Here is a 20,432-nt window from a genome sequence, read left to right on the forward strand (position 1 = left end):
GGGGCGGGGCTCTGACACATCCCAGGTGCAGGCAGCTCCTGGGGGCGGGGCTCTGGCGCAGCTCGGGGGCGGGGCAGCTCCTGGGGGCGGGGCTCCATCACAGAGCGGGGGCGGAGCAGCTCCTGGGGGCGGGGCTCTGGCACAGCCCAGGGGCGGGGCAGCTCCTGGGGGCGGGGCTATGGCACAACCCGGAGGCGGGGCAGCTCCTAGGGGCGGGGCTCTGGCTCAGCTCAGGGGCGGGGCTCTGGCACATTGTGACGCGGAGCCCGGGCTGAGCAGCTGCTCCCTGGTTCTCCACGTGCTTCCAGCAGCGCTGGAGCTGCCCGAGCCGGAGCGGAGCCGCTGTTCTCAGCTGCAGCCAGGATCTGCCCCCGGCCCCGCTGGGATCCAGGTGGGGACAGAGACTGGGGTCCGGGGGTTCCCCTTGGTGTGGCTGGCGGGGGCGGGAGGGGAGGGGAGAAGCCGGAGCTGCAGGCGGGGGAAGGGCGGTGGGACATTGTGACCCGGAGCCCCCGGGGAGTGAGAGGCGCTGGGGGGGCGGGAAAGTGACTCTGCCCCAGGGAGCCTGGGAGAAGCCTTGGAGCCGCCTCGGCCCCAGTGGAGCTGCAGGAGGATCCGCCCGCCCCGCTGGGATGGGGGGGCCGGGGCCCGGCCGTCGTGTGGGGGGGAGGGGCGGACCCCGGGCCCGGCCCAGGGGGGGCGGAGCCTGGTGCAGAGCCCGAGGCCCGGCGAGGGGGCGGAGCCTGGGGCCCGGCGGGTGGGGGGCGGTGTATTAAATCACTCCCCATAGCAATGTGCTACTCCCGGGCACTGCGCATGCCCAGTAACAGCCGCTGAAGCCGCTGCCCTTCCCCCTGCCCGGACCAGCCGTAACGTTCCGCCGGGCGCTGGGGGCGGGGCTGGAGCGGGGCGGGGGAGTAACAGGGAGCGTGGGGGGGGCGGGCGCTGAGCAGGAAATTGATGGGCGGGGGGGGTCAGGCAGCTGGAGGCAGGGTTCCGAGGGGGCTAAATGGCACAATCCGGGCTGGGGGGAGGAGCAGGAGTTGAGCTCAGGGGGAGGCGCTGGCAGAGCCCCCCCCTTTGGTGTGAGGGCGGAGGTGTCGGGGCGGGGAGGAGAAGCCGGAGTTGCAGGGAGGGGGAGGTCACTGGGGTGGGGGGTTAGAACTGTCTCTGGGCAGCCAGGACATTCCCGGGGTGGGGGGGAGGTGAGTTAACTGGATCCTGTCCCTGTTTTTGCCACTTCCTCCCACACACACATTCTCTCAAGATTTCCCCTTTTCTCTCTCATTATCACACGTGGCTATAAAATCCAGGGAGATTCTCCTCCCCCCCCCCAATGATCAGCTCTCTAATTGCCTCTGATTTTCCCTTTTCTCTCCATACTTCTCAAATGTCAATTTAAAATCTCTCCGATGGGGGGTGGATTTTCCCACCCATTTTACCTGCAGCGATTTGCCCTTGTTTAGGTGGGAAATTGTTGCCCTGGGTCATTCCCCAGAACATGGCTCCCACTGGAGTGGGGATGGGATGGGATGAGGTGCCCGTTCTCTGCCAGGGCAGGGAAGGGAGGAGCACATCCCCCATGGAGACTGCCCAGACCCCATTTCCCAATCCCCCTGCTGCCCCCTTCCATTGTCCAGGGAGCCTTCCAGCTCCCGCCCCCCCCCCTTAAATCAGCTCCTCAAAGGGCTCTGAGCTGCTCACGTGAATGGTTGCCCCGGGGCCGGGGGGGACCATCACATTCTGTTTATGTATTGGACAGTCATATAAAATCCAGTCCAACAGTCCCCCTTTTCCACTAGTTATTTAATAGCAACATCAAATCCCCTCCGATCTTGGTGGTTTTCTCTCATGTTATCAAATGTCGTTTGTGACAGGTTCTCTCTGCGTGTCTCAAAGATTGATATAAAATACCCCAAACATTTGCCCCACTTCTCTCTAGTTGTTTTATTTCTAATTGAATATGATGGGTTGTTTCCCAATGTGCTAAGATGCAGCCGCCTCTGGGGTGGATCCATGGTGGCCATTATTTGCTAGTGACAGCCCGTGGACCTTTCTTGCCCTCCAGGCCTTCCATTCTCCTGTTAAAGAAGCACTCCCCAGGCTCCCTCTGCCTGTGTGCCTGGCCAGCAGGAGGTGGTGGTAACTTTCTAGCCACTTCTCACACTCTGTGAGGTAACACTTGCAGGGGCAGGGAAGGTGTCTGTGTGGGGAGATTGCAGCTGAAGGGGCATTGTGGTAGGGGGAGGCCTCTGGGTGGCTGGGCAGGGGGTACCCTAGTCAGGTTGGTGGGTTGTGGAGGTTTGGGGTTTTCGGGGGTGGTGGTTCTGATGTGCCCATCCCTGAGGCTATGGGTCCTGGAGGTGGGTATCGCTGGGGGCCTGGTGGCTGCAGAACAGTGGGGGTGGGTGTCTCTTGGGGAGGCGGGACAGAGGGTTAGAGGGAGCCTGGTTCTGTGCCAGGGGCTCTGTCTGTGCTTCCCCTGCTGGTTCCTGGTTTTGTTGCCATGCCCAGTGCACAGAGCTGGGGGAGAGGATCCCTGGCACTAGGTGAGGGCATGCCAGGGAAGCAGAGTGATGGGTCACACTGTAAAGCATCAGGGGGTCACACTGGGCAGAGGAGGGGGTCCCAGGCAAATGTCAGGGTAGATCGTTCTGGAGGGTGGGGAAGTTCCTAGGCAGGCAGTGAGGGACTGAGTTCCCAGTGGGGGGGTCCCTTGAGGGGGTCCCTGGCTGCTGGGGGCTCTTGGTGGGGGGAACCCTTTGGGATTCCCAACCTGGCAATCATGGTGTGGTGGGGGTTCTCTGGCCGGTGGGGCTTTGAGGGGTATCTGGAGTCCCTGGCCAGGGACTCTGGGGGCTGCGTCCCAGGGAATATCTGATGGGATCCTGGCTGGGGGGTGTCTGGGGCCCCTGGCTGGTGGGTCTGGGCTCTGGGTACTAGGGGGTGTCTGGGGGCTGCTGCTAACCATGATCCTTCTCTCTGGTCAACTTGTGCCAGAGTCCTGACTCCAAGTCACCAGGTCACCAAGTCCATTCCCCAGTCACGTGCCCTGTCACTGGGATAACTTTCTGTCCACGTAGCAAACACTGTTAGTGTGAAATCACAGATTTTGCTTTTCTTCTCTTTTGAAAACTGCAGAAACTTTCGGTTCCATTTGGAAAATTTGTGCCCCCAGTCCTTGTCCTAGATCTGCGGGGGTGAGGGAGGTGGGAAGGGAGTCAGCACTGCCACACGATGGTCTCTTCCACAGCGTTCTGGACTCATTCTTTCTGTAATCTGGTGTCATTGAGACCATTGTTAATCCAGAGTCACTGTATGGAAAGACAAGGAGTGATTCCAGATGGACAGTGGGTCAAATGAGATCAGCCATTCTCCCTGTGAGGAGGGGCTCCCATTAGCTGCTCTCCCCAGAGAGCTAAAGGAGGGAAGCTGCTCAAACGCGCTGTCCCTCTCTGCTCAGGATATTGGGGTTCAGCTTCCTGGGTCAGAGACTGCAGCCTCCATTGTGATCTGGGAGACCAGGCTTGGCAGCTGCTGCTCCCCCAGTGGGGCTCTGTGCTGGGAAGTGACCTTAATTAAAGCTTCTTCTCTGCCCAGCCCAGGGGATGACTTTCTGCAGCTGGTCCTAGCCCCCTAGGGCAGCCCTGGGCCCTGTTACTACTAAATTCTGAGCCAGAGTCTCCAGGTAACTGAAAGACCTCAGGGAATGTCCTAGGGTCTGGCAAGAAAGTGACTGCACAAACAACCCCACCTCATTTCTCCTCCCATTAGTGGTTGAGAGGAGGAAATCCAGCCATGGGAGAGCAAAGCCCCCAGGAATGGGACTGTCCCAGCCAGAGGGACAGGGAGAGAGGACAGGGGAAGGAGAGACTGAAAGGGGCAGTGGGAGAAATGAATGTGGGGGAGAGATTTCCAGCTCTCTAGTCCACCCAGACACATGTATTGCTGCATCCCTGGGCAGAACCACTTTCCAGTGAACAAAACAAGGATCAGACAGAGCAAAAGCCAGTTCCTGACTCCATATTCCCCCTGCTGGGGTGTGGCTGCCGTGGGGTCAGTGTCTGAGGGAATCCCCCACAGTGACTCCTTTGGTTCTGCTCTTTTCTAGCCTTGTGTTCAGAGAAGAGATGAGGGAAGGGAGAAGGGAGGTTAAAAATGTGTCTGTGGACTTAGCCTGGCAGGAGGGGCCAGGTCTAAATTGTAATAAACAGATTGAGCATTTCCCAGCATGACAGAATCTAGGGTGTCTGCCTGCAGGGAAAGGGCCTGGGGGAATTATGATGTGAAATTAACTAAAACCGGTTCTGAAACGCCCACAACTGCCCTTCTCCCCCAGACAGGCTGCAGAATGACGTCCATGTTTTGCTCCAGCTCATCCCAGCCTGGCGTGGGACAGGGAAGAGAAATGGCTGCAGTGGAGTCAGTCCAGGTAGAGATTATCGGGGGGTTGCTGGTGGGTTCCTACTGGAGGAAAGGGAGAGCAAATACACCAGAGGTGGGAAGGTTTGCAGAGTCTGGTTTGGAGGTTGGAGCGGGGCAGGAAATTCACAGCGTGGGGAAAGGAGGAGGCCAGGGTGTGGCAAACCTGCTGGGAGTTATTTAATAAGTGGCCTAGATTCTAGGAACAGACCCAGGAGGTTTGGAGGTGGAAATGCCCTAATTTGTGAAGAAAGAAAATAGCCCACCTACATGGAGCTAGTCAAACTGACCAGACTCCTAGTGCTGGAGCCTGACCTCACTAACCAGCAGCTGCTGTGAGATATGAAGGGGGCACCCATGAGTCAGGCTTATTGGAGCTGCCTCTCCCTTCATATCCCGCTCCTCACAATGAGGAGGGTGTTGGGCGTTCTACCAGCGAGCTCTCCCTGGACCCTGCTGGGGGTTCCATCTCCTGTATCAGTCAGTGGCTAATAGTGGGGTGATGGATCTGCTGGGAGAGACAAGGGGCTCTCTCTTCATCCCCTCACCCTGGTATTTGCTGGATACTCTGAGCAAGGTCGAGGTGGGACTCTCCTGACTACGATCCACCCAGAGCTTCCATTTGATTCACTCCTCTCTGCCACAAATAGTGGGGCTGTGAGTGGGGCAGCAAGTCCTTAGTGTTGGACTCTTGCTCTTTCAGGGGCCGGTGACCTTTGAGGAGGTGGCTGTGTATTTCACCAGGGAAGAGTGGGCTCTGCTGGACCCCGCTCAGAGAGCCCTCTACTGGGATGTCATGCAGGAGAACTATGAGACGGTGGTCTTGCTGGGTAAGGGTTCCTGTCCCTTCTGTTCTTGGAAGGGGAAATGAAGAGTGAAGGTTCATGCCACCCGCACAATGCCATCTGTACCCTGTCCTGTTTCAGCATCACCCCAATAGGCCAGTGACACACATACTACCGGAGACCCTCCTCTGCTGCAGAACACTTTGGGAACAGAGCACAGGAGCCGTATTGCACAGTGTCAAATATCTCCTGTTTGCTGAAGTGAAACTGGGGGTTAGGTCTGGCATAACTGTCCCATACCCCTAATCATTTTTGTTGCCCATTTCTGAACCTTTTCCAATTCCAATATATCTATTTTTGAGATGGGGTGACAACATCTGCATGCAGTATTCAAGATGTGGGTGTATCATGGATTTATTTGCTGTTTTTACAAATATGATCTATGAGATATTGTCATATCTATCCCTTTCTTAATTATTTCCTACATTGTTCACTTTTTTTCACTGCTGCTGCACATTGAGTGGATGTTTTCAGAGAACTATCCACAGTGACTCCAAGATCCATCTCTTGAGTGGAAACAACTAATTTAGACCCCATCATTTTGTATGTATAGTTGGGATTGTGTTTTCCAATGGGCTGCACTATGTGCTATCCTGTCATCTAGCACTGCTGAGATCCTGGATTCAGTAATATCCCTGCCCTTCCTGTTCCCTTTCTCCACCGAACCCCGCCAGCCCATGCTTCCTGTTCCCAGCTTCCCCAGGATTCTCACACTGTCTCTGAACCTCTCTGTCAGCAAGAAGCAGTGCCAGGGACACTTGCCCTCTGTCTGAGTCTTCGATTTCTGGGACATGGATTTACTTTCTCTGTGTTGTAAGAGGCTCTGTCATAGTGAGTGTCTGTGACGTTACCCTGAGTACAATCTGGACTGTTAAATAGCTGTGTCCCCTCAGTTCTCCGGCCTGGGGTGCCTTTTCCACTGTTTTCCCGCGAGAACAGCCCCTCTTGGCCACTTAACACACAGTCTCCAGCATGTAACTCACTCCCAGCTACACAGTATTGAGTGCTGCTAGACAGCCACTCATGAATTACACCTCAGGAGAAAACCAGCAAATTCTCAAGTGCCCAACTTTCCCCCAGAAATGTGCATCTTGCACTGTCCAGCACGCTACTGAACGACGCAAGCTCATATGAAGTCTGTCATTTCATCATTGGAAAATGACATGCACCAGCTTGTTATCCCAAACAGAGTTTCCAACACACTTCAATCCACACATACTGGTTAGATGAACAATAAACCAAGATTGTTAACTACCAAAAACTAAAACTAGGCCCAGTCCATGAAAGGGGCACTCCCAGGAGAGACTGTATAAAGGCTGGAACATGAAACACCTTTGTAAACCTGAGACAGCTGCCTTGGGGACAATGACAGGGAGAATCCCCCAAAGTGACTCCTTTGTTTCTGCTCTTCTCTGGCCTCCGATTGTTCCTTCCAACGTGGAGTACTTTGCACTTGTCTCTACTGAATTTCATCCTATTTACTTCAGATCATTTCTCCCGTTTGTCCAGATCATTTTGAATTTTAATCCAATCCTCCAAAGCACTTACAACCCCTCCCATCTTGGTGTTGTCCGCAAACTTGATACGTGTAAGAGAGAGACTGTTACTGGGAGGGTTTCCCCATGTGTCAGAGGGTTACACCCTGGTGGGAGGGGGCTAGGCCTGTACTGGAATAAGGTCACTCTGTGCTTCACAGTGTGCCAGAACCTAGAATATGCATTAGCAGGGGAAAAGCTGGGGGGAATCGGCTTGTGGAATGGACAAAAGCCTAGTCTGAATTCTCACACCTTGCCCTTTTCACCCCGGCAGGCCAGAGAATAACATCCATGTTTCGCTGCAGATCATCTCGTCCTCCCAGGGGCAAGGAAATGGCTGCAATGGAGCTGGCTCAGGTAAGAGATTATCAGGGAGGTGGTGGTGGGCTCTGCTTGGAGGTTGAGGAGCAGTAAATGCATAAGAGGGTGGGAATTGCTAGAGGTGGTGGGAAGCAGGAAATATCTCGGGTGGAGAAAGGGAGGGGACAGCATGTGACAAACCTGCTGAGACTTGTGTAGTGTAGGGCATGATGGGTTGTCACCCCCAGGCGGCAGTTTGTGGAGCTTCTGGGAACTGCTGTGTCCTCTAACCCTCACGCTGGGCTGGCCCTTCTCACACTGCTTTGCTGGAGATTTTGCCACCCTCTCCAGGGCCTGTTATCACCCAACACAACAGCAGGTGGCGCCATGCTGCCAACTAAGCTACCTGAGTGCTCTACCTAAGCCACTCAAGGACAGATAGAAGACAAGAGCCAATTTCCCACTCCCCCACCTTGCACACTTGCTGTAGTATAAATCCAGAATTATACCATCTTATAGTGCACGGGGATCTCTATAATGCAAGCTCATTAATATAGTTCCCCTTCCCCTCGATATGGGACAGATGTGCACAACAAGCTGAGATTTTCCCCAGACACTTCACTCAAAATACGCTGGTTAAGATAAAGCATCAAACAAGTTTATTAACTGCAGAAAGATAGATTAAGTGATTACAAGTGATAACAAACAGATCAAAGCAGATTATTTAGCAAATAACCAAAACTCAGACTAAGCCTAAGATACTAGATGGATAGAATTTGAATTAGCAATTTCTCACCCTGACTGATGGTACAAGCAGTCCCCCAAGTTTCCATACACAAGCTAGAAATCTCTTGATCCTGGGAGCAGCACTTCCCCCACATCCGTTTTTGTTTCTCAGGTGTTTCCAGGAGTTCTCTTGTGTGGGGAATGAGGCCAAGAGATGATGTCACACCCCACCTTATGTAGCTTTTCCATATGGTGGGAACCTTTTGTTCCAAACTCAGTTCCTAGTCCAGTTTGTGGAAAAATACAGGTACTAAAATGGAGTTTAGTGTCATGTGGTCTGGTCACAGGCCCTGCTGAGTCATAGTAGCCATGACTCCTAGGCTGGCTGAAACATTCACAGGAAGGCTAAGTTCTTCCACAGTCCATTGTCTTTGTTGAGCCATCAGCGCTGTCTGGCTTCTTCATTGTTGTACCTGAAAGGCTCGTTGTGGGTGTTACCCAGAGTAAACACATTTGAAATACAGATACAGAGTCAATATCCATAACTTCAGATACGAACATGATATGTGCACACAAATAGGATAATCATATTCAGCAAATCAGAACTTTTCCAGTGACACCACACATGATGCATCTTGTACAAAATAGATCATAATTATGTCCTAATCATATTATAATCATACCACTATGATGAATATGGGGGTGTAGTGTCAGATAGGTCCTAATTTCAAGGCACAGGAGTTGGGAATGGAACTTCCCCTCTTTGTGGAACAGGAAATAACCCTCCAGCCAGGGCTGGGACAACTTCCCAGACTCCCAGTGATGGAGCCTGAATCTCCTGGCATTTCATTAATTACCACCAACCCCAATCTTTGTGGCAACTGTAAACTTTATCAGTGATGATTTTGTACTCTCTTCTAAGTCATGGATAAGAATGTTAAATAGCACAGGGCCAAGAACCAATCCCTGCAGGAACCTGCTAGAAAGAAATCCACTCGACCATGGTTCCCCATTTACTATCAGAGTTTTTAATCTATTTAATGTATGCCATGTTTATTTTGTATCATTCTAGTTTTTTTAGTAAAAATATTGTGGTGATCAAGTCATGTCCCTTACAGAAGTTTAGGTATATTACATCAATACTATTTGTGGCAACTAAACTTTTGGTCTCATCCAATAAGGATATCTCGTTAGTTTGATAGGCTCTATTTTCTCTAAACCTTTGTTAATGGGCACTATAATTCTGACCTTCTAACTTCTATTCTTTACTATTGACTTCCCCTTTCTTCCATATATTTTATTTGGAGAGTGCTGGGATTCCTACCAGGGAGCCACTAACAGGGTCCAGAGACAGCCCCATCTCCTATATTTAGCTCTGGCTAGTAGCTATGTGATAAATGTGAAGACCCTGCTTCTATCTGTCAGCTGGGAGACACAAAGGTTCTCTCTTTGTACCCTCTGATGCCTCCTGGCTGCTGTAAGCAAGGTGGGGTGGGACTCTGTTAACATGTGCCTTCCGGAGCTTCCATTTCCTTGGTGCTGCTGTTGCGTGACTAGTGGGGTTGTGAGTGGGTCAGCAGGTACTGAGTGTTGGACTCTTGCTCTTTCAGGGGCCGGTGACCTTCGATGAGGTGGCTGTGTATTTCTCCAGGGAAGAGGGGACTCTGCTGGACCCCACTCAGAGAGCCCTCTACAGGGATGTCATGCAGGAGAACTTTGAGACGATGGTCTTGCTGGGTCAGGATTCCTGTCCCTTCTGTTCTTGGAAGGGGAAATGAAGAGTGAAGGTTCATGCCACCCCCACAATGCCATCTGTACCCTGTCCTGTTTCAGCATCACCCCAATAGGCCAGTGACACACATACTACCGGAGACCCTCCTCTGCTGCAGAACACTTTGGGAACAGAGCACAGGAGCAGTATCATACAATGTCAAATATCTCCTCTTTACTCAAGTAAAACTGGGGGTTAGGTCCAGCATAATGAACAGAAGGTTCCTACCCCCAGCCTTCTCTCAAACCCTGAGCCTTCTCTACCCAAACCAGAATGTGCTTGGGGTGTAACAAGCAGGCGGCTGGAATCAGAGCTGCCGGTCCAGGGTTACTTATCATACAGACACTCAGTGCGTCCTTGAACGCTGGCTGGGAGTATCCAGACAGGGGAGCTCCAGCAGCAGAACTCTGAATCTCACCCAGGATTACAGATGACACAACTCCTCACTGATCTAGATTGTACCCTAGCATGTGAAAATGGCCTAGGTTGGTAGTGACATTTCTTGAGACATGGAGAGTCTTGCTCCCATATCACCAGGTGTAATAAAAATAACAGGAAAGGCCAAATATGGAAAACTGATTGTTCAGCTTGCTTTTGACCTGCATCATATTTTGCAATATATTCCAAATAAGGAAATTAACGTGCAACGTATGTGTCATTGTTTGTGGTTTTAAGTTGTAAAAGGCTTGTGTGATTTTTAGCTCGGGGACAGTATTCCAATAGCTGTCGCCCCCTGCGTCCTTGTAACCAAGAAAAGAGCCTCAGGCTGAGCTGATTCAAAATCAGTCCTGTGGTTGTTTTCCACAACAGCCTTAATAGGTCCCTGTGATGGAATGTAAGGCTACGTCTAGACTACCCACCGTATCGGCGGGTTAAAATCGATTGCTCGGGGATAGATATATCGCGTCTCATCTAGACGCCATATATCGATCCCCGAGCGCGCTTATATCGATTCCGGAACTCCACCAACCCCAACCGAGTTGCGGATTCGACAGGGGGAGCCGCGGACATCGATCCCGCGCGGTGAGGATGGGTGAGTAATCCGATCTTAGATATTCTACTTCAGCTACGTTATTCACGTAGCTGAAGTTGCGTATCTAAGATCGATTTCCCCCCGTACTGTAGACCAGCCCTTAATGTCTTCACACCTTCCCCCTGCAGGAGAATGGCTATTGGACCAGCTGTTTGCCTTGCTGTCTCTGAGGAACTGGTCTGTGGGTGTTCCCCAGAACTGAAACTTTTTCAGTAATATCATACTGTAAAATCTCACAATTTTACATACAGTGTTACTACACATTTTAACAGGAGGATAATATTCAGTAGGTTATGTGTTTTCTAATGATACCTCACAAGCCATACTGGGTACAAAATTGATCATAATTTTCTAGAAGAGTGAACACAGGGGTATAGACTGACACAGTGTCTGTGTGTGTGTTCCCAGCAGATATGTGGGTATTTCAATCCCTCATAAGCACAATGTTTGGCATCTTCAAGGACCTGGGGAACTGGTCCTGGGAATTCACTAGTTTAGCAAGTGTGAGACTGCATGAAATTGTGAGACCCTTTGGTATTAATAATAAAATAATATAATCTGATAAAATTGCAATGAATCATGCTAGGTATGCCATGTAAAGTGGCAATGAAAATGTTATGATTTGCCAAGTATGATAATTTTGTTTCTATGTTTCTATCACCCTTGTATTGTGAGTTACAGATATGTAGGGTATATCTGTATTTCCAGACTTGTGCAGTGTTTCTGGGTGACACCCCCAGACATATTGGCATCAACACTGCCTAGCCTGTTTGATGGCCCATTGAGGGTCATCAGCTGTACAATGAGCCCATGGACCAAGGGGATACACCTATTGAGTCAGCAAGACATGCTGGGGTATGCCTGTGTAATGAGACCTCCAAAGCTTTTCCATGCCATGTGCTGTGAAGCTTGTGTTTGGGACACAGGAAGTACAAGCCACATGGCAAAAGGAATATAAAGTGCAGCTGCATCATCTCCATCTTGTCTTCAATCCCCCTTCCTACCTCTGGAGCAACTTCTCTACAAATTGAACCCTGGAACAAAGGACTGAATGACCCATCCAAGCTGTGGATGCGTTCCAGACAGACTTTCAAGCCAGCAACTCACCAATACTGCTAAGAACCTGATATATCCATTTTGGAATGTATCTGACTGCTTTTCCATTTAACTTCTTTCTGTCTTTCTTTCGTTTAAACCTTTAGTTTAGATGCTAAAGAATAGTCTGGAAGGATGGAATTTAACTTCATTCTTTCATTCGTTCTTTCTTCTAAACATTTAGTTTAACTGCTAAAGGATTGGCTGTCAGCATGGTATTTTGGATGAGATCCAAACCTATAGTGACTGGGTAATGTGGCTAACCTTCCACCCACCCACTTCCTGGATCCAATTAGGATCACTCTCCTGCTGCCCTCTGGCCATGCTGTATCACAGTGAGCAGAGTTTTTAAATAACTCTCACTGTACGGAACCTAGTTGCTGATTAGGAGTCAGAAAACTGTCATGCAATAAAGGGGGCCATGTGATTTCTTTTTTCAGAGTCTCGTTAACCAGTGTGTGGGATCAGAAGCACAGTTTGTGACTGGTCAGTGAGTTTAACTTCAGTATTAACCACCAGTTTGGGGAGCATCTGCTCTCCCTTTTTCAGCCTGCTCTGACCTTGGCATTTTCAGTGAGGACTGCCCCAGGCACACCAGGTCACACTAAGCACTGAAGATAAATTAATAGAATGTTTTTAATGATTAAGTTTTATGAAATCAACTGAACTCCTTTGTTTTCTTTCATCTGAGCAGGGTTTCTGGTTTTCCAACGTGCTGTGATCTCCCAGCTGGAACAAGGGGAAGAGCCATGGCTCCCAGAGCTGCAGGGTTCAGAGGAAAGAGAGATCCTGAGATCTCCCCGCACAGATGAGGAAACATTAAACCAACTCAGAATCTGTAAGTGCCTGAAGGAAACATCTGGGATGCCCTACAAAGCTCTTGGGAAGTCTCTCAGTTCATTATTGTCCATAGCAGGGGTCGCATCGGCAGGGTAAATATAGCTCAAGGCTTCCTATAGATCCTAGCAGACACCGGGCAGTAGCTTTCTCCCTTCCCCCTGCGAAGTTGGATGGGATGTGAAGGCTGAATTGATCCCCTCCTCTCTCCTGTTGGGGGGAGCTGATTTCCTGATTTTTATTTGACCTCTCTCCAGCACTTGTTTTGGTTTGGCCTTCCCCTTTCCATCCCTGTTTGAGGTTTCTGTCTCTATCACAGCAGGTGATGCAATGACGTGTGAGAAAGAGGAGCAGAATTCTCAGCAGGGAAATGTTGAGCAAGTGGATAAACACAGAGCATTATCGCAAAGAATGAAAAGGAATGTGTCCAGCAGTCACGAGCAGGGAAGATCCTGTGAGGTTCAGCACAGACCAGAAAAAGAGCAGGGAAACCAGCCAGGGGAGAAAATGGATAAATTTATTTCCTGTCAGGGAACTCAGAAGGGCCTTAAGGAAACCAGAATACAGCAGGAAATCTGCAGGGAAAAGCAAAAAAATACATGCGCTGAGTGTGGGAAAAACTTCACTTACAGATCACGCCTTTCTCAACATCAGAGAATCCACACAGGGGAGAGGCCCTATGAATGCCGTGAGTGTGGAAAACTCTTCACTCAAAGATCAGCCCTTATTAGGCATCAGAGAATCCACACAGGGGAGCGGCCCTATGAATGCCGTGAGTGTGGGAAATGCTTCAGTAACAGATCAGCCCTTATTAGGCATCAGAGAATCCACACAGGAGACAGGCCCTACGAATGCCGTGAGTATGGGAAAACCTTCAAATGCAGCTCACACTTTATTAGGCATCAGAGAATCCACGGCGGGGGGGGGGAGGAGACACGACACACAGGCCCTGCGAATGCTGCGAGTGTGGGAAAACCTTCAATCGCAGCTCAAACCTTATTACCCATCAGAGAATCCACACAAGCGAAAGGCCCAGCGAATGCCGTCAGCCTGCCTGCACAACTCGTAAAGCGGCGAGGGCCAATTACTCTAAAGAAAACAGCTAAGGGCGGAAACCCCCCGGCCCTGCGGAACCACCCCCACCTCAGGACTTCCCGGCCCGGTGGAAACACCCCGCCCAGCCCTGCAGAAACAAACCCTCCTTCCCCAGCACCGCCCCACCAAAACAGCTATGGGTCAAAAAGGAAGGTTGGGGGTGGGGTGGTGATACTTGATTTTAAATCAACCAGGGGCTCCCAGCTGAAGAGGTGCCTGGGAGCCCTCAGAGTCAAATTAAAGGGCCTGGGGCTCGGTGGCTGGGGGAACCCAGAGCTTTGTGGGGCTGGGGCAGCGATTTAAAGGGCCCAGAGCTGTTGCTGAGAGGAGCCTAAGCCCTTGAAATCCCAGCCCCACTCCATCCGCTTTAGCTGTGGCCGGGATTGAAAGGGCTCTGGGCTGCCTGCAGCCGCAGGGATCTCTAAGCCCTTTAAATCTCAGCCGCTGCCGGTATTCAAAGGGCTCTGGGCTGCCCGTGGTGGCAGAGAAGTGATTGAGGATGTCACCCTAAACCAGTGGTCCCCAAACATTTCACACTGTGCCCTCTTATCCATGGCTGTGGCCCCTCAGAAGCCACAGTCGAGAACTGGGGCTGGGAGTGGGGCTGTTGCTTGCTGGGGAGAGGGGTGTGGACAGTGGTAAAGGGGTCGACGCCGGGCTGGGAGCCAGAGTCTCAGGCTGAGGGTGGGGTTGGGGAAGAGCTGGGACAGAGTGCTGCTGAGTAGTGCTCCCTCCCTGCCCTCCATAGGGGCTGGCTCAGGCCCTGAGGTGCCTACCCCTCCATCAGGACGCAATAGGTATGTTCTGCTGCCCTTCACTCATACAGGAAGGAGAATAATATTTCATTCCACTCAATCCTAAAGTGATTTGTAATCCACCACCATCCCAAACTGGTCATTTTGGGAAAGCGACCCCATCATGCTGCATACCTAGGCAGAGTAGGTGTGTCTATGCAAACAGGGTCTGTTCCTGAAGTCTTTCCCCCAGTTCCTCACTAGATGTGAGTGGGGAGCTCATTCAGCCCCTGCTTACGCTTAGTATTTAAAAACTCCATCATATCCCTATCTCTGCTGGCCTTAAATTTCTCTTCCTGTCTATTTCTTGACAGCTCAGGTGAGGTGACCGAGTGGTTAAGGTGATGAACTGCTAATCCATTGTGCTCTGCACGCATGGGTTTGAATCCCATCCTCATTGGAGGCATTTGGTCTTCACCCCTCCTTTATAGACAACCATCTCCCCCTTTGGTACAATAACAGCTCTAGCAATGTTGCTTCCTACAAACAAAAACCTTCTGAGAAATTCAGACCCCCCATTGCTGTAAATAAAATGTCTAAATCCCACATTTCTAAAATGTTTTTTTCTAGTCCTGTATTTCTTAGCTTTTCTCTCAAAAGGTAACATCCTCATAATCTCCCCCAAACACCCTGGGACCTGCCCAAATTCTTAAAATACTCCCATCCTGAGCAAGGCCTCAACAGTGAACCAGAGCTAGTGTCTAGGCCAAGCTGTTCTGAAGGAGGCAACTCAAACATTTTCTCTCTGCTTCCCTTGGCAAAGTCTGACTGGGAAAAGAAAATCCCCCAAACTGAAAATTTTCTGCTGAAAAACCAATACTAGTCTGTTTGGGGACTTTGGTTTGAATGCATTATTATTATTCTCTTCTGATTTCTGAATCAGTTTTGTCATCCAGGTGTGTTTCCAGCTGTTGAGTTGTGGGGAGAGAGGCCAAGTAATGATGTCTCTACCCCTCTTTCATAGTTCCTTCCAACTTTCTAGAAAGCTCCTTTGCTAGGATGTGAGTCAAGCAGTGCCCAGTGTTGCTGTGTTATCTAGGAGAAGTCTGCATTGTACACGGTTCCTGGGATAGTCCTTGGGAGTGTGGATCCCTTTCATGGGCCAGCAGCGAGTCTGGTTCCTCCATTGTCACACCTGAAAGGCTGGTGGTGGGCATTTCCCAACCTCATAACATATCTCAATAACACACACAGAGCAAACTTCATAACTTCCCAGCCAATGCTACACACACAGACCAACACAATATTAATGTTCAACAGATCAAGACTTTTGAAATGATACCTCACCAGGCAGACTTTGTACAAACCGTATCATCATTATATGAGAGTGGTGAATATGGGGCTTCAAGGTGCTACTCTGAGCACAGCGTGCCACATCTGGGCTGACATTGCAATGGAGATGTACCCGTAGAGTCCATCTCTGCTAGGATAAAGATGGCAGCATGGCTGGCCTGGGTCATCTGACTTGGGCTCATGGAGCTAACGCTGAGGGGCTAAAAACTGTGGTGCAGATATTTGTGTTCACGCTGAAGCCTGGGTTCAGAAACCCTCACCCTCCTGGGGTCTCTGAGGTTGGGCTCAAGCCCATCTGTCTGCACTGTAATGTTATAGTCTTGCAGCCAAACCCCATAACCCCGAGTCAGCTGGCCGGGCTTTGAGACAGGTGCCCTGCGTGTTTTAATCACAGTGTAGACATAACATTAGCATGCATCTACAGTGCAATGAAACACCATGGCTGGCCCATGTCAGATTAATCAGGGTCATGCGGCTTGGTCTGTGAAGTTGCATTATACGTATCTTGGCTCAGGCTCTGTACCCTGCTCTAGGAGCCCAGAAGGTTGGGAGGAAGTTTAGCGAGTGGAAATGGTAAAACCGCAGTGAAGTATTACCCTGGACTCATGGCATTTCTCCATCGGTCTGTCTGCTTTGGGAGAGGGACATAAACATGTCCTGCTGCAGTCGTTATTTCAAAGGGTGGGTTAGGATTTTCATTCTCAAACATGGTGCACAAAGTAGGACTCAATCCTCAGTGTAAATAAACAAGCTACCAACACATCAGGGATTCCAATAACAGCGGCAGGTATTCTCTGGGCACTGAGATTTTTCAAGGAGTTGGTGGCTCCTTTCTTTCCTCTTCCTGGAGTAAACTCAGCTTTTTATTCCATCCTTGATGATTCATGGAATAACAGCAGCAGCCTGAAGAAAGAGGAGAGGGAATATCTCACTGCCAGGGGTGAAGGTGGCCACGTCCCCTCTGTTTGACCATTGCCATTGCAGGAGAGAAGGTTTCAGTGGAATTGAATGCCCTGGCTCAGACAAGTGACACTGGAAGATTTTACTGTTCATGGATCCATGCAAAGGAAATTGTGTCTCTGTGTGAAAATGGGGAGGGAAATGAAACACCCACATGGTGGCATCTAAGGCAGAAGGGACCCCTATAGGATTAGAACAGAATAAATTCTCAAGCAGCATGTTTCTTACTTTGCCCATCTGTCAATTTTGATTATTATCAATGGAAATATTTTGCCATTGGGTTGTGTGTTTACACAGAAATTGACATTTACTAACAAATAAGTAATTCTTCCAAGTCTGCCTAGTCTGCCAGTGCTGAGTTTAGAAGGACAGAGTCACTCTTCCCCGTCCCCATGCCAGGCCTGGGCTCTCCATGCTGCCCACTTTCCGCAATGTTGGGATCCATCCCTGATCTCCCCTCAGACCTCTGCCCCCAACCCCCACTTCTGGGATCCCCTCCCCACACTGTCCAAATGCCCTACTTCTAGGATCCCTCCCCCTTGCCCTTCCTCCCCTCTGAGCAAAAGCTCTGCACTATTCCCACACTGGGAATTGAACCCTAGGCCACCTGGGTGAAAACCAGGAATGCAGATCACTAGACCACATGGGACTGGGATTGTGTTGTTGGTCTACTAAGCCAACCCCTCATGAGAGCAGCAGGACCACCCAGCAGGGGTTGCACACAGGGCTGCATTAACCCTTCAGGTGCTGAGGTTTTCCCTCTGTCCATTCCCAGTGCCTGTGATCAGGAAATAGACATCAGGGCTCCCAGGTGCTGCACAGACCATGACTGAGATCAGGACCCCACGTTGCACTAGGTGCTGTACAATCCCTGGCCAACACTGGGACACCCAGGGGGTTCCCCTCAATTTCCATGAGCCTCTGCTGCCCAACTTCTTCTGACTCCCTCTGGCTCACCCCCCGCCCCCACAAAAAACCCACCTTTCCAAACAGTCCTCCTTTCCCTGCCCCCTAATTTTGCTTTCACACCCTGGGACCATCTCCTCTCTTCGTCCCTCCTCTCCCCCCGAGGTGAGCAGAGATGGAGGCTACTTCAGCCAGCAGAGTCAGCCCCAGCGACCCGCCCGGGGCAGTGTTTGCAGACACAGGGAGGGAGCAGCTGGGAGTGGGGGGTACTGGGAAGAAGGAGGCAGGAGAACAAATCCCAGAGCCTGGGGGAGGGGCTCTGGCACTGCCTGGGGCAGGGCAGCTCCTTGGGGTGGGGCTCTGGCACAGGCAATGGGTGGGGCAGCTCCTGGGGGCGGGGCTCTGGGGGCAGTGGGATGTTAGGTCAGCTGCTTCCCCCTCCCTGCTCCTGCGGGGGCTGAGTGAGTCCCCCCCCAAAGAGCCTCAGGGGTCGGGGTGGGCGGGGGTGCGGGGCCAGCAGCAGCACAGCCCGCCCCGCTTCCCTGGGGCTGCCCCGCACCTCTCGGGCTGATGGCTCTGCCATGGCATCCTCATGAATCGCTGCTCCCTGCCCGCCAGGCTCGGCTTCGGCCACAGCAGCATCGGGTGCCCCAGGGAGCCCAGCTAGGCTGGGGCTGGGGGCAGTGGAAGGTTAGGGGAAGAGGAAGCTCCAGATAGTGGCAGAAGGGGCGGGGGAGGGGAGAGAAGCGGAGCTGGAGTGAGGGAGGAAAAGCCCCGGACTGGACTGGAGCCACGCTGGGGAGGGGAGGGGGGAGGAGAAGCCCTGGGCCCCTGCAGGAGCTGCAGTTGGGGGAGGGAGGGGGAGAAGCACCAAGCTGGGGAAGAGGAGGAGAAGCCACGCTGGGTTGGTGTTATATCCTTGGGGGCAGCCAGTTTAGGAAGAAATCACTTGAGGCCAGACAGCAGACAGTTAACAAAACTACCATTTATTTACAGACACAGAGCTCGCCTAACAGGCTGAAGCTGGCTGGACTATCCCCTAATAATCTAATTCAGTTGCCATAGGAATAAAAGCCATGACAACCAAATACACAACATTTTCCTCCCCCGCTAATAAGAACACCTCCCCTAAATAAAACACACACTAGACTAGAGGCATCAAAGAATCCTGTGGCACCTTATAGACTAACAGACGTTTTGGAGCATAAGCTTTCGTGGGTGAATACCCACTTCATCAGATGCATGTAGTGGAAAGTTCCAGGGGCAGGTATATATATGCAGGCAAGCTAGAGATAATGAGGCAGTTCAATCAGGGAGGATGAGGCCCTGTTCTAGCAGTTGAGGTGTGAAAACCAAGGGAGGAGAAACTGGTTTTGTAATTGGCAAGCCATTCACAGTCTTTGTTTAATCCTGAGCTGATGGTGTCAAATTTGCAGATGAACTGAAGCTCAGCAGTTTCTCTTTGAAGTCTGGTCCTGAAGTTTTTTTGCTGCAGGATGGCCACCTTAAGGTCTGCTATAGTGTGGCCAGGGAGGTTGAAGTGCTCTCCTACAGGTTTTTGTATATTGCCATTCCTAATATCTGATTTGTGTCCGTTCACCCTTTTCCATAGCGACTGTCCAGTTTGGCCTATGTACATAGCAGAGGGGCATTGCTGGCATATGATGGCAGGTGAATGAACCGGTGATGGTGTGGCTGATCTGGTTAGGTCCTGTGATGGTGTCACTGGTGTAGATATGTGGGCAGAGTTGGCATTGAGGTTTGTTGCATGGATTGGTTCCTGAGCTAGAGTTACTATGGAGCAGTGTGCAGTTACTGGTGAGAATATGTTTCAGGTTGGCAGGTTGCCTGTGAGCGAGGACTGGCCTGCCACCCAAGGCCTGTGAAAGTGTGCGATCATTGTCCAGGATGGGTTGTAGATCCCTGATGATGCGTCGGAGAGGTTTTAGCTGGGGACTGTATGTGATGGCCAGTGGAGTCCTGCTGGTTTCTTTCTTGGGTTTGTCTTGCAGTAGGAGGCTGCTGGGTACAGCAGAGAAACTGCTGATCTTCAGTTCATCTGCAAATTTGACACCATCAGCTCAGGATTAAACAAAGACTGTGAATGGCTTGCCAATTACAAAACCAGTTTCTCCTCCCTTGGTTTTACACCTCAACTGCTAGAACAGGGCCTCATCCACCCTGATTGAACTGCCTCATTATCTCTAGCTTGCCTGCATATATATACCTGCCCCTGGAACTTTCCACTACATGCATCTGACGAAGTGGGTATTCACCCACGAAAGCTCATGCTCCAAAACGTCTTTTAGTCTATAAGGTGGCACAGGATTCTTTGCTGCTTTTACAGATCCAGACTAACATGGCTACCCCTCTGATACTAGACTAGAGAAGGAGGGTAGACTGCCTCCATTCCAGGCTAAACCCCGGGGATTATTTTGTCCCATAACTGTGGGTTCACTCTAGCTAAAGATCCAGCCGATGAGGAGGCCTTCTGTCTCTAGGTGGATTACGGCAAACTTCTGGTGTTGTTGCACCCAAAAGTACCATGGGCTTAGGGTCTGCAGCACGAACAGGTGAGGAGGTGGTATCAGCTCATGCTGGGCAAAGGGGTATCTCAGCCGCTGGCAGTAAGGGAGGAGAACAGTCAGGAATAGGTGATTCGTGAGTCAGTGTCTGACCAGAAGAGGTGAAGTCACACCACTCAACTGCAGATGTGTCTGAGGACTGGCATGATCTGGCAACAGCTGATCTACATGTCGCCGCCAGGTAAGATTCTCTGCAGTCCGAACTGTGTAGGAAACAGGTCCTGTTTGAGTGTGA

The 20,432-nt window shown here is 51.1% G+C and overlaps 2 protein-coding genes and 1 non-coding gene across 3 annotated transcripts in view; 2 read left to right on the forward strand and 1 right to left on the reverse strand.

The window, feature by feature from the left end:
- LOC127054300 (zinc finger protein 707-like) overlaps positions 1 to 20,432 on the reverse strand; it is a 1,187,881-nt gene that overhangs the window by 1,104,483 nt on the left and 62,966 nt on the right. The gene's annotated exons all lie outside the window — the stretch shown is intronic.
- On the forward strand, positions 286 to 9,611 carry LOC127054281 (zinc finger protein 560-like). The gene is made up of 5 exons (XM_050960363.1): positions 286 to 391; positions 4,340 to 4,498; positions 5,126 to 5,252; positions 7,077 to 7,159; positions 9,439 to 9,611. Exons 2-5 carry the CDS (start codon positions 4,352 to 4,354, stop codon positions 9,604 to 9,606), a joined length of 525 nt encoding a protein of 174 aa, XP_050816320.1. The 5' UTR covers positions 286 to 391; positions 4,340 to 4,351; the 3' UTR covers positions 9,607 to 9,611.
- Positions 14,772 to 14,853, forward strand: TRNAS-GCU (transfer RNA serine (anticodon GCU)). The gene has a single exon. It is a non-coding gene; the product is annotated as a tRNA-Ser (tRNA).

The sequence above is a fragment of the Gopherus flavomarginatus genome, chromosome 6, assembly GCF_025201925.1.
Source record: "Gopherus flavomarginatus isolate rGopFla2 chromosome 6, rGopFla2.mat.asm, whole genome shotgun sequence".
NCBI lineage: Eukaryota > Metazoa > Chordata > Testudines > Testudinidae > Gopherus > Gopherus flavomarginatus.